This window comes from Lutzomyia longipalpis, chromosome 2 (assembly GCF_024334085.1).
Source record: "Lutzomyia longipalpis isolate SR_M1_2022 chromosome 2, ASM2433408v1".
Lineage (NCBI taxonomy): Eukaryota > Metazoa > Arthropoda > Insecta > Diptera > Psychodidae > Lutzomyia > Lutzomyia longipalpis.
Genome location: NC_074708.1, coordinates 25012279 through 25025508, shown reverse-complemented (window position 1 = coordinate 25025508; position 13230 = coordinate 25012279). Strand labels below are relative to the sequence as shown.

General features: G+C 34.7%; 1 protein-coding gene across 1 annotated transcript in view; it reads left to right on the top strand.

Moving 5' to 3' along the window:
* Positions 1-13230, top strand: part of LOC129789275 (uncharacterized) — a 70220-nt gene that overhangs the window by 23959 nt on the left and 33031 nt on the right. The window contains 2 exon segments of the mRNA XM_055825928.1: positions 87-188; positions 2991-3127. Of these exon segments, the coding sequence (XP_055681903.1) occupies positions 87-188; positions 2991-3127 (239 nt within the window).

Here is a 13230-nt window from a genome sequence, read left to right as displayed (position 1 = left end):
TTGAGTGGAGTTTATGACTGTGATTTTCCCCCGAAAGCTTTTCTCACACACAGGGTGTAACCTACTCCAATGGCATTTTCTTTCAGGTCAGTGTGGAAGCGAAAATGCTGACAACTGCCATCGAGAATGTGTATCCAATGGCGGTGATGACAAATTTTGCAAATGCCGTGCTACGTCAGCAAATTTTCGTAAGTATTGCGATTTTTTTGTCAAGTATATTTCAAACTTGTTTTCCACACGATTTTCCATCAATGCATATTCCTTCACCACGCTCAATTTCACATCCCACCCCCGCCCCACGTATTCAGCTCATTGATTTGGGAAAAATTTATTTTCTGGTGGTTTTAGCAAACAAAAAAAAATGTATGTATACAGGAGTAAGAGAATGGGAGGGCTATTGAATTCATTGTCTGTCACGAATATTTGCATGAATATTTGTCAATATTTATCCGATTTGAAATGAATCACATTGTGACAAATTTAAGCAACATAAAAAAACGTTGGAGGAAATAAATTTTAAAATACTCAATTGTTTAAAATAATCGTTTGTTTGTTTGCGAAAATAAATGGTTTGAGAATTTTTTTTCATCCCTGAATTTCCTCTTTGGCGTATTGAAAAAATAACGAGGATAATAAACTATATATAGGGAGATTCTGTTGATTGTACACACACTCACACCTGGATACGCCACCTAAAAAGCTCTTTCAGTACACCACACATTGTGTGCAATCAACATTGGCACTTTGCGTTTGCCCCTGTAGTTTCTGCCAAGTTGTTAATTAATTAACATTAAACTTTCTCCGTATAACCAAATCCCCATGTCCTTTAGTGGAACCGATAGTGAGTGCAGTTCCTTTTCAAGGTGTACGTAACACACAAGATAAATGGATTGGTGACATGAGATATTCATCTTTAGGTTTTAGCTTTTACCACTCTGACACAGGTCGTTGCGCTAATTGACGAAACTTTCGGCTATTTATCAAGCTTCTCCAAATTAACATGAAATACATGCGTAAACTTTCCCACGAACTTTCTGCATCAATTTCAGAATTTATTTTCTGAAAAAAAAAATCATATCGAAATTAATTGAAATTTAATTATAAATTCATATATTTAAATCAAAATTACGTTACAATTCAATTAAATATTGGAAGTGGATCAAAAAGAAATTACAAAGAATTCAATTATAAAAAAATAAATAAAAATTCAGTAGTAGGTAGAAAATTAAATTAATAATATTAAAATTAATAAAATTAGTAAAATAAAAATTATGGTTGAATGACTGACAAACTTTCACATCGCTGATCATTTTATTATGGTGGAGATTTTCATTAAGAGGTTGTTCATTATAATTTATTTAATTTCGGTTTTAATATATATATTTTTTTTAAACTTTTTTTTCTGAAGAAGCTAGGGTGAGTTCTTGAATTTCAATTTTATTAACTGAATTTCAGTTCTGAGCCAGAAAGAACTTTAGACTGAAAAGAAAAAACCTTTTGATTGAAAAAGCTTTCATTTGACAAAGAAAAACTTCAGATTTTTCTTTTGACGTTTAAAGAACTTATTCTTCAGCTTAAAAAATACAAAAAGAATTATTCAGTGTATTTTTTTAAACGTTAAAAAAATCAAATGTTAGAAAAAGAAACGTCAACTGATAGAAAATAAACGTCAAAGGTTAGAAAAGAAACGTCAGACTTTGTTAATTCGATTAAATTTAACATAAAATTCTCCTTTCTTCATACAGATTTCTCAATTTTATTTCTACCCTTTACTTGTTTATTTGTATAAAATCCATTCCATCATGATCTCCTCTATCTATTTTGGCACTTAAATCAAAACTTTACATCCCCCCAAACAAAATCAACAAATCACCCGAGAATTCATTCAATTTCCCAATGGAGCTTTTAGAGGGTTTTTTGGTTTTTTTATGTGATTTTTTCAGGGTGGTTGAGTAGCATCCATGTAGTTTATCTAAAAGTGTTTTTATACGTGTGGTGGGTGGTTCATTTCCCCCGAAATGAGGCCAGGAATGAGCTTCAATTTAGGAGAATGACTTTGCGTTTATTTATCTTTTCGGACAAATTGGACAGACGACGCTCTAGCTGAGAGCATCCCAAAAAGTGGATGCGCATTCATCAAGGAAATGTCCAGTGTTTTGCATAATATTCCCAAACCACCTCTCATTGATTGCACAACTGAGCTATAAATTTTTTTATGTTAGTTTAAACGAGACAATGTTACTCCTCGGCAATGAATTCAAATTTTGCCACAAATTGACGGGGAAAGCTCACACAGGGTGTGCTTTTTTCGGGATGAATATACTGTGTGGTGGATAATAAATTTGCAAAGATATCTGCGGAGAAATTTACTGTGTGCACAGTCAATTTGTCGTCTCTTGCGGACCACCATCGTGGTTGGAATTGAGTTTTTCCCTCCGGAAATGTTCTTTTTCGGCAGGAGGAGGAGGTTCTGTGTGTGTGGGGAGTTTGTTAGTGAAAAAAAACGAAGCAGTGCTCTGTGGTAAAAGAAAGTACATATAAACAACAGCAGCGACATTGAATTAATTAACCTCGAGCCTGTGGGCTAATGATGTTTAGCTATGCAAAGCCATGTCTGCAATTTTCTCAACAAGAACATTAGTTTGCAAAGCAGTAATTAAATTTCCGACGTCCTGTTGTATAGTTTAAGGAAAAACATCCGTGGTTATTACAGCATAATTATAATGAAGTGGGATTGTAGGGCGGAAACATCACACACACACAGTGCGACATTCTTGCAATTCGCAAAAAAAAAGGATTTTCACCTGCTTTTTTGCATGGGTCGTCAATGATTTTAATCCACCACCTTTATGCAGAGATTTCACTGCTAATTTATTTTTCTTTCCTCGGGCTCATCCTGCAAAAAAATACCTTGAGATGAAAATTGAGGAAGAAATTGTAATTCCTTTCTCATCCACGTCCGTCTTTCTTTTTTCTCGTCTTTTTTGCAGATCATCGCCAGGACAGATACGAAGTGACAATTCGCCTTGGCAACTCGTCACTTTTTCTTGGAGGCGATAAAGGCAACAATATCTCGGCATCAACAAAGAGAATCAATACGATACTCTCGAACCATTTGGAGAAATACGTGAGTTTTTTTCTCGTCTTATCTGTCTCCTTTTGATGGTTAAGGTGAAAAATTGGGGGTGTGTTTGCCTTCATGGCCAACGAATCTGAGGGTATCCTCTCTGTGTGTAGATTAATGGAGAGGACACGAGAGTTTGTATGTAAGGCAGAAGGAAGGCAAACTTTTATCCCAAGGCATGTGGGAAGCTCATTCTTGGGGTTCTCTTGACCTAAAAAATTTCCTTAACTACGTTTCGAATTAAGGGAACAGATTATATTTAAATTGATTTGTGGTTTTGTTGAATTAGATGATGGCTGTTTGTTGATTTTCTTTAAATTTCTTCTTTTGCAAAAAGAAAATTGTTTTTCTTGAGCTTTCTTGTAGGCTTCTACAAGGCCCATCTTACCCTAGTTTCCTCTATTTATCGAATAATTAACTAAGAATTTTAAATAATTGTAAAACAAGAATCAAAAGAAAGGATAAAGAATAGATTTCTTTTAAAGAATATCTTGGGGAGCTTTTATAAACAACATATCTATATGATTGGCAAAAGCTTTCAACAATCTGTCTATCTTTGAAGGGTTTTCATATCAAATAATCTTAAATTTCTCATCATAACTCAAACGGAGAGCACTCTAAAATCTCATCTTGTAGATTATAATGATTATTATCATGGGATTTAGCAAGGAGAAGGGTTTGCTCCCATTTTAGGATTAATCATTATTTCACGAATATTTTATATACAGGAGCCTTCCTTCATGCACCTTTTATACCTTTTTTCCCAACCCCTAAAGCACATTTCAAATCGATTTCCCTCAACATAGCAAATTGGGGCACATGAAAAACTCTTTCAACCAGCTGAGAATCATATATAGGAGAACTCTCAAAAATGTGAACGATTTACAAGTTTAATTTAACGAGTAGAAAGATTTCGGTCATGACATAGCATATTGAGTATATATTGTCTGACCCACACCCCCCCAAATGGGATCACAAGCATGACAATGGCCATATACATAGATAAATTCACAGCTAGACAAAAAAAAATGTCAAAGCTTTCCGTTTTTTGGCTTTTGCCCACAAAACAGAACAACCCTTCTATATCGGAAGCGCTCAGCGTTTTTCATCCATCCCCAGCCGCCCTCTTGAACATTTTCAACTCGTTCGTTTCACCACCCCTCTTACCCTCCCCCCCGTCACATATCCACGAGTGTCAGAGAGCGCCTCTCGTCCAATTCAAGTCCTTCGTTGTCCCATAAAATTTCTCACTCTGTGTGGAATCTTTTTTGGTGCAATAAAAATAAATTGTCATCATACGATGCTCCCTCTCTCTCTCTCTCTCTCTTTCGATGTGTATCTGGATACCACCCTCCTGTATATGTACATAGCCAGCCAGCCCTCTCAGTGGGACCAAACGCGAATAAGCCCAAATGAAATGTCTTCCTCTCCAAACAATCCACTCGCCAAAATGTACACGAGAACACAACCATCAGAGGGAGTACCAACCCCCTCAGCCCCTTTCAGCCCATAGGGCATATCATATAGAAAATGATGCCATTTAATTCATTACGGCATTCTTATGGGGATGACTGCGAGGCGGCTCCATTCAAATGAGAAAATTCCATCTCTCGGCTCGTCCTAATATTTTTCGTGAAAATTCCTCCAGCAGCAGTGGGTTATTTTTGAGTTAGGCATCGGCCAAATGGGAGTGCAATCGAGGGAAAAGGGGCAATTTAGGGTAATATTTCACCATAAACAAAAAGGCAAACAACCATTTTCGAGGTCCATTTAATAATGAAGTACACATATTGGGTTAGTGTTGTGTAATCTCTTTACCATATATATTGTACATAGTTTAACAGTGCAATTAGATGTGTGTTTGCTCAAGGAAATTGGTGATTGATCCTGGATTCACATCTCCCCCAAAAGGCTCTTGTAGTCTAATGTTATGGTTATTAATATTTGAGGATGTCCTTTTGTAATTCTATAATATTTATTTGGGATCATTTGGCAGCTTCTTGGTAGACGACTATGGGTTAATTTTGCAATGTTTGGGTTGAGGAATAATTAAATGTGTGCTATAGTTGCCAAACATTCGATTTTTTCAGTAAAAATATTTCAAGAAAGTCTTCGCAACGATTTTTTAAAAATTTTTTTCTTCATTAGGATTCATATTTTTTTTAGAAAGAAATTTTTCAGAGATTTTGAGTTTTTTTTTGTAAATTTTCAGCGTCAAAAATTTCTTCGAGGATTACTTATTTTTCTATAAAGTAAGACTCTTGAGAAAATTGTTTATTGTTTGAATTTTATTTATTTACAAATCCTTATTTTTAACTAATAAACTAATAAAGAACGTTATGTACAATACAAAGAACAAGAGAATTCAGGCAAATTTTACTAATTTCAAGCAGAAAAGAATTTAAAAATTTAAGGATTAAAAGACTTTTAATCCTTAAAAATCTTTCTCAGTAGTTATTTATGAGATAAAAAAGCTCTAAAGCTCAAATTAAAAAAAGCTTCTCCCGTATCGTGAATAACGACCTTTTACCCCCAGAGAAAAAACTTACCCTTTACATTAATTTAAATATCAATGATACAAAGTTTGAAGTTCAATCAATTAAATTGTAAATTTATCCTCTCACAGCCATCAATATTACAGTAATAATATTTACCTTCCTCTTTTCATGGTATCAATTTAACTATGAATAAATCATCATTTTTAAGTTATATAAATAGAATGTCAACACATTATAAAATCAAATATCCAACCATATATGCATTTCACATCAATCTCTCTTTAGGAAAAATTGGAAAAACTGTATATTCTTCTCTTTATTTGCTCCAACAATATTTGCATAAAGCGGGAAATTTTATTTTTATTTTATTTAAACCCCCAAAGAAATCACTACCCTCGTTTGCTTCAGGGCTTGGTTTCAGGGGGGTAAACGTGCAACTTCTACCCACAATTCGTTCCTTATTTCTTTTGCATCGCCTGAGGACTAGGAAATAAATCTTCATTTTCTTCCCAATAGAATAGATTTAGCCAGTCTGCCTGATTTATTTAATCTCTCCTGTCGCCATGATGTACAAAAAGTTCCCTTTTGCAGTATTCTGTGTATGTGTGTGTGGTTAGACTGTGACTAATCGGTTTCTAGTAGTGTTTTTCCGTTTATACTGTTTATATTATGTTGCAATACTCTATCCTTGGTGCTTTTCTATGTTCGTCTTTTGATGTTTTCCCACAAAACTTGGGATTAAACTCACATCACCAATGAGTTGTTATTTAGCTGTTTCTGCTATGTACATACATAACATATATAGTATACATAGCATATGCTTCTAACAGTTACTAAACTAATCAATCGTAGAACTAAGTTGAAAAGCACATTGTTCTAATTTTGTTCAATTATTTATTTTTAAGGATTCTTTAGGAATTTTTAGAATGTTTAAATTCTTGAAATTAAAAAAATTCTCAAAATCGTATAAAAACAGAATTTTGAAAATTCTTTAAAGCTTTAGAGCTTTTCTGAATCTTTTTGTGTTCTACTTTACCCCAATCTTTTGATGAATTTTGCTAAAATTTAAAACAAAAACAAACCACAAGTTTTTGTAAAACAATAAAATATAGTATTTAGTAAAGTAATCCATATATAGTTAATTAACTGTCAAAGTAGTTTCTCATGGAGCTTTTTGCTTTTACCAATTAAAGAAAACTGTCCCATCCGCTTATCTCCCTTTTTCCTTGGAAGGAGTTTAGGGATTTTATAGTTGGGTGTTGCATCAAATCCTCAGCTCTACTGTACAACCGTATACCAGCAGAGTGTGGGAGAGAGTAAATGAATTGAATCTCGATAATGTGACACGATAGATGGTCGTATGGGGAGTTGAGACAACTTTGGTACCCGAAAGATCCCTTCTAAAAGCACTACGCTGAGAAAGAAATCCTTGAGAGATTAAGAAGCACCCCTGTATGGTTGGTGAAGAGATAAAATCAATATGGGGGAAATAGCTTGGGCTTACGCCTCAACTCTTCTACAACACACATGGAGGAAACCCTCGGGTCGGAAGTTATATCCCGCCATCGCCTGTATGGTATACCTTTTCCTCTCTCTTTACAATGTCTCCCAGGATGGCAAAAAAGGGGTAAATATATGTACATTGAAGGGGGGGGGTAAGGCTATATAGTGGTACAATCCATTTCATTGTAGTGCAAACAAGAAAATCATTACTCCCAATGCTCCATGGTGCTATTGTTCGTTAAAGTGTGATATGAATCCCAATATTGTGTCAACAATCATAATAAATGATTGTTGATTTTAAATATACGTGGGGTTGGGACAAAAACGTATTACATATGGGTGAATTCAGATGCTATCGTATCGCCATAATGGGGAAAATGTGATATTTTCACACTTGTTATTTGTTCAAATTGCACCATAAAACAACATTTTCCATAATAAATCAAAAGGACATTGTGCTGACGTACAATTCGTAACACTTTTCAAGTCTCTTTCCCTCAAACAAAAAAGAAGCTTTCCCCCCAAAATATTTGATGGAAAAATTTTCCAAAAATTTCCACCTTCTTTCCACGAAGGGTATTGTAGTGGAAAATAAAGTCTTCGCCGTGGGGGGAAAGTTGGTGTAGACGGAACTTGATGATGAGTACACAGTGGAGTCAAGATGGGATTTTGGGTGAAAGTTTCGATGAAAACTCTGTGTAATGTACAGCGGAAGAGATAAAAGTAAAAGGTGGATAAACTAGGATTCATTAAGTACATAAATGTGTCTACTTTTCAAGGGATTACTGGCGGGAACTTTTATAAACTTGTGTCCCTTTTTTGGGGAAAAAATAAACTCATCTTACAACGATCTTCTGCTCCCCCACATAATTCTGTTTTGACATGTTACTCCAAAATATGATGAAATGCACACAATGTAATGAAATTTTCCTTTCCCAGGTTAAACCGTTGAGAGATAATAAAGTCAGTTACTTTTGGTGAACCTCCCCACGCATTCAAAACATTATTCTCTGGTACACACAGAGACTTTTAGTTTATTCTATCCTGGCAGAAGAGCTTTGTTCTTTGGCTTTGTGATTAACTTTCGAAAGGAAAATATGCATCTTAAATCCTTCTTGAAGACATTACATTTTGATTTCATACATTATTCTCTTCCTTTAGTTTGTAAACACACTCAAGACTGACTTCCAAAAATTTGAATTCTGTCAGACTTTCCGCAGAAGCAGAGGGGGGGTAAATTTCCAAGGAAACTCACTCTTAACATACATACCAAAAGCTCTAAAAGCTCGAAATGTTTATCTCTGTCTCCCCTCTAAGTTATTTAAGGTGAGCTTTGCACTTTGCAACTATAATACCACATGCCTCTCATCCGCTAATCAAATTTCATGAGATTTGTCAAAACTACCTCATCTATCTCACGTTGATCTGAGGGTCTAGGTGGTGTTATTTGCACTCAAATGACATTGAGTGGTCAACAAATAAATGGATTGTAGACATTGAGGGATGGGTTAAAGGGGCTAAAAGATGCTGAAGACTAAATCTTTGTTAATTATTAGCTTGAAAGACTTGAGCACGGCCTAAAAAACTTAAACTTACCTTAAAATTTATAAGAACTAATTTAAAAAATTAGGCATAACAAAAAAAAAACTTAGGCCTAGCCTCAAGACCTTAAGTATAATCTAAAAAAAAATAGCCCTAGCATTAGGAACTTAGGTCTAGCCGGAAAAGCTTAATTCTAGCCTAAAAAGTTTAAGCTTGACTAAAAAACCTATAAAAACTATTAAAAAAATTAAGCATTACAAAAAAACTTAGACCTAGCTTTAAAACATTTAACCAAGATTTAAAAAAAAATTAGACCTAGCGTAAAAAGAACTTAGGTTTAGCCGGAAAATCTCAATTCTAGCTTTAAAAAAAATAATCCCAAAAAAATAGACCTAGTCTAAAAAGTTTAAGCTTACCTTTAAAAAATTAAGGCCTTGTATAAAACACTAAGACAAGCTTTAGAAAATAGGCCTAGGTAAAAAAAAGACCTAGCTTAAAAAAGTAAAACCTAGCCTAAAATCCTTAAGAAAAATTTAAAATTTTCACAATTTTTTTTGTACCACAGAAAATTTAGACGTAGTTTTAAGAACAAATATTCAAATCAAATCAAATATTAAAAAAAAAGAATATAGAAAAAGTAAATAAAATGAAAAATCATTGACAAAACTCAGCTGTTTGCCTCTTAATGGGGAAACAGGTGGTTAAAAGGACATTGCCCCCGTAGAATCCATCTGTCTACCTACATAAAGTTCTCCAAAAGGAAAATCCCCTTTAATTGCCAAACCCCAAAAATGTGTCTGTGTGTGAGGAGACATTTTCGTAGAAATAATCTTAATTCACAAACTCTTGCCAGAAAATGTTGACCTGATTTATAAGTATGGGTTCGTTGGCTCAACACCAAGAAAAAGACGTCAGATTAAATGTACTGGTAAGCTGACCAAGCTTACGAGAGCTGTGTTTCTTTCAGTGTACCAATTTTGTGAGAGCAAACTAGAACGCGAATTAATTTAAATACGCGCAAAGTCGAAAAAAGTTGAAAAGTCATACCCTATGAAATGTTTGGAAGGCCATATCTCGAGAACGGATCCATAGATTTTCATAAATTTTTTTTTGTTTGAAAGGTCTTGAAGTCAGCTATAACATATCGAAAAATGAAAAAAATTTATGTCGCCATTTTCGAAAAATTCGAGTTCGAAATTTTCGAAAACTTTGTTTTCGATTTTAGCGCCTCTTGCGGTCATTTCTCGAAGTTGCAATGTTCTAGACATTTGTAGGGTTTCTCGAAACCTTTCATTTGCGCTTGAGTTGATCAAGATCGGACTTGTAGAACCCGAGATATGACATGCCAAATTTGGAAGGCTATATCTCGAGAACGGCGACATAGATTTTCTTCATTTTTGGCATGAAGCTAGATAATATAGTCAGCTATAACATATCAAAAAATGAAGCAAATCGATAATGGCGTTTTCGAGATATTCATCGAAAACTAATCGAAAATTTTGTTTTTGATTTTTGGCCCCCTAGCGGTCACTTTTGAAACTTCTGATGTTCTAGAGAGTTGTAGGGTTTGTTGAGATCTTTCATTTGAGCCCGGGTTGATCAAAATCGGTCAAGCCGTTTTCGAGTTATGGTCGATTTTCGATGAAAAATTGTGGCGGCCATATTGACTAAACGGCTTGACCGATTTTCGAAAATGAGGTATCGTTGGAAAGGTCTTGATGGCCCCTACAACATATAAAAATTTCAGATTTTTAGCTATTGCAGGGGCTGAGATATAGCGAAAACAAAATTTTGAGGTTATTCAAAATGGCGGACGCGGGGGTGGAGGGTAAAATTTGACGTCATAATCTGACGTCTTCCAGTCGACTTTTAAACTTTGCCGTTTACCGCAAGTCTCTATCTATTACCGTTCTCTTGTAATTTAGCAAAAGGTTCCGGACGGACGGACGGACGGCCGGCCGGAAAAATTTTTTTGGCGCATACGTTTTTTGGAATGTGGGGACCCTAATTCGTGCTCATCCCAAGTTTGAGCCCGATCTGACGACTTTCGATTTTGCTCGGTACACAAAAGCTGTGTCTGAAAGAAACACAGCTAAAATTGTATTTCACTTGAGGCTTGTGGGTCATTGACAGTATATGCGGGAAATATGGTTGAGAACATGAAAAAGATTCCTAATTAAGATTTCGTGTTTGCACAACAAGACCTTTTTGATGAATTTTTCTTGCTGTTTTTAGATCAATTACCAAGAGTGAGTGTATATTTGCAGAAACCATCATAATCTCCACGGTTCCTTAGAAGCTTGATCTATGAGGGTGTTGTATTTCCACTTAATCCGAAATTTTTGATGTTCCTTCTTAATTAAAAACTCAAAATGAAAACTCAAAAGTTGGTACAAAAGTAGATTAATTTTCATTGAACTTTCTTTGGAGGAAAGAAAATTCGTGTAGAGATGTTTCAATGAATGAACGCTGAAGATGGAATATTTATTTTCTTTGCTAGGATTCTGTTAATTCCACCAAATTCATCAAAATAAAACTTTCCAAAAATTAGGAAAATAATTTAAACTTTATAAGATTTCTATATAAGAAACCTCCCAAATTATTTGCTAATTTAATTCCAAAATCATTCGAGAAATAATCTTCTATTTCCGTTCTCACATTGAAGCCTCTCTATATAAATTTTAAGGATATTAAGTGGAATTCATTGAAACTCTGATGTAGAGTGCAGAAAGTTGCTGCAAATAGTAAAGATGCTAATTGAACAAAGTGCTTCAAGGAAAACTTTCTCAATTCGCCAAGACTTCGCATCATTGCAACTGAGACCGTTTGTACTCTATACTCCTTCTTGGTATCTCGAGAAAAAGGCATGGAAGGCGGAATATAGCAGAAATATCGTACAAATTGAAGGCGAGAAATAATTAAAGGGAAATAACAATATAAAGGCTATGGGAATAATTATACAATTTGGGGGAGATCCGTTGCGAAGATGGTAGTGGTGGTGGTTTGAATAAGAAAATTGATTATCTTTCAGCACGTCTAATTGAGAATTCGCCCCCTTTTCCTATTTACCCAAAGAATCAATATGGGACATGGCACCTTCTTCAAGTTTTCTAATCTCCACCATCCTCGCCCCATCTCTCATCAGCCCCAGATATTTAATTTAATTAAAATTATCGCGAAGAAAAGTGTTTAATTGGAGTGTAAGGGGAAATTAAATTGGGGACAGAGCAAAGATTTCCTCCGCATTTCGGGTATCTCCTCCACAGTCAATGTCCTTCAAATAAATGCCACGTCGTTGATGAGAGAAATTAGACTGATCTCCGAATAGGCACACAAGGTTTCTCTTCTACTTTTTTTTTATTCCATGGGTCGGAGTCCTCACCGCTGTGTGTCTCTGTGGGAAAAAGGACGCTTCGTCTTTTTTTTTTCATGGTCCACAGCAGAAGGTTAATTTTTGCAGTGCCAAAATGGAGAGCAAAAAAGCGTAATCAAGTTGCGAGCGTCATAATTTCATCCCTCCTGAAAAACAGGATAATGTGCTAATTAGGATTGAATGTAATTATCTTTCTCTTCTGGGTGAGAATTTTCACGGAAAATCGCTTAACACGCATTTACGGTAGGAAAGCAATGTCGCAAGTACGGGTGTAAAAAAAAAGTCCATAGATGGGAGGAAAATTCAGGTGAAAATTTGCATACTAGTGTGAACTTTGGTGTGTCCTCTTTTGGGAAAAGGTAGTTAAAATTTGCCTGTAAAAAAGAGGGGAGATTTTAGAGGAAAATTCATAGCATAAAAAAATCTTTTTTTCGTGTTTTCTTTTCATGTTATTTCAAAGAACATTTTTAATTGATTTTTTTAAATTTATTTTACTTTGATTTGATTATAAAAAGAGAGTAATTTAAAAAATAGAAAATTCAGCTTCGATTTTCTCTTATAATTTTGTTATGACAACAAAACCGAAACGTCGCTGGAAATCATAAATTTAGTTTCCACTTCTCTATTCTATGCAATTTAAATTAAATAAAATCCAATAAAAAATTCAAAAATCATATAATTAAAATCTAGCTTAATAACTTCAAATTTCCATAGAAAAATCATTAAATTTCCCCCAAAAACAAACAACATCTAAACAAATAATAAAGCAACATGTTTATCAATTATAGATAAAAAATCTCAGCATATTTTACCAAAAAAAAAACAATAAATGTGAAAATATAGACTTATATGTGAAGGATCCACCCCCTCAATGTATGCTCGTCATGCTCGTCCTTTTGTCGTCAAAGTGAAAGTTGTTTGGGCATCAAATAGAGCGCAATGAAACTCTATAACCATTCCCATAATCGAGCCTATATTGCCAATGAGATTGCTTATCTTATAAATTGATATAGTAAGGTTTCTGATATTATTATCGTATTGCTAACATAACATTATCTCTGTACACATAGCGTGCAATGGGGGAAGGGAGATTTTTGGAGGTTGAGGGGTGGGATCGGTTTGATTGAGTGGAAATTCACATGGGGTCAGCATTTGATTGTAGTACCGAGAAGTGAACCCAATTGTGTGCA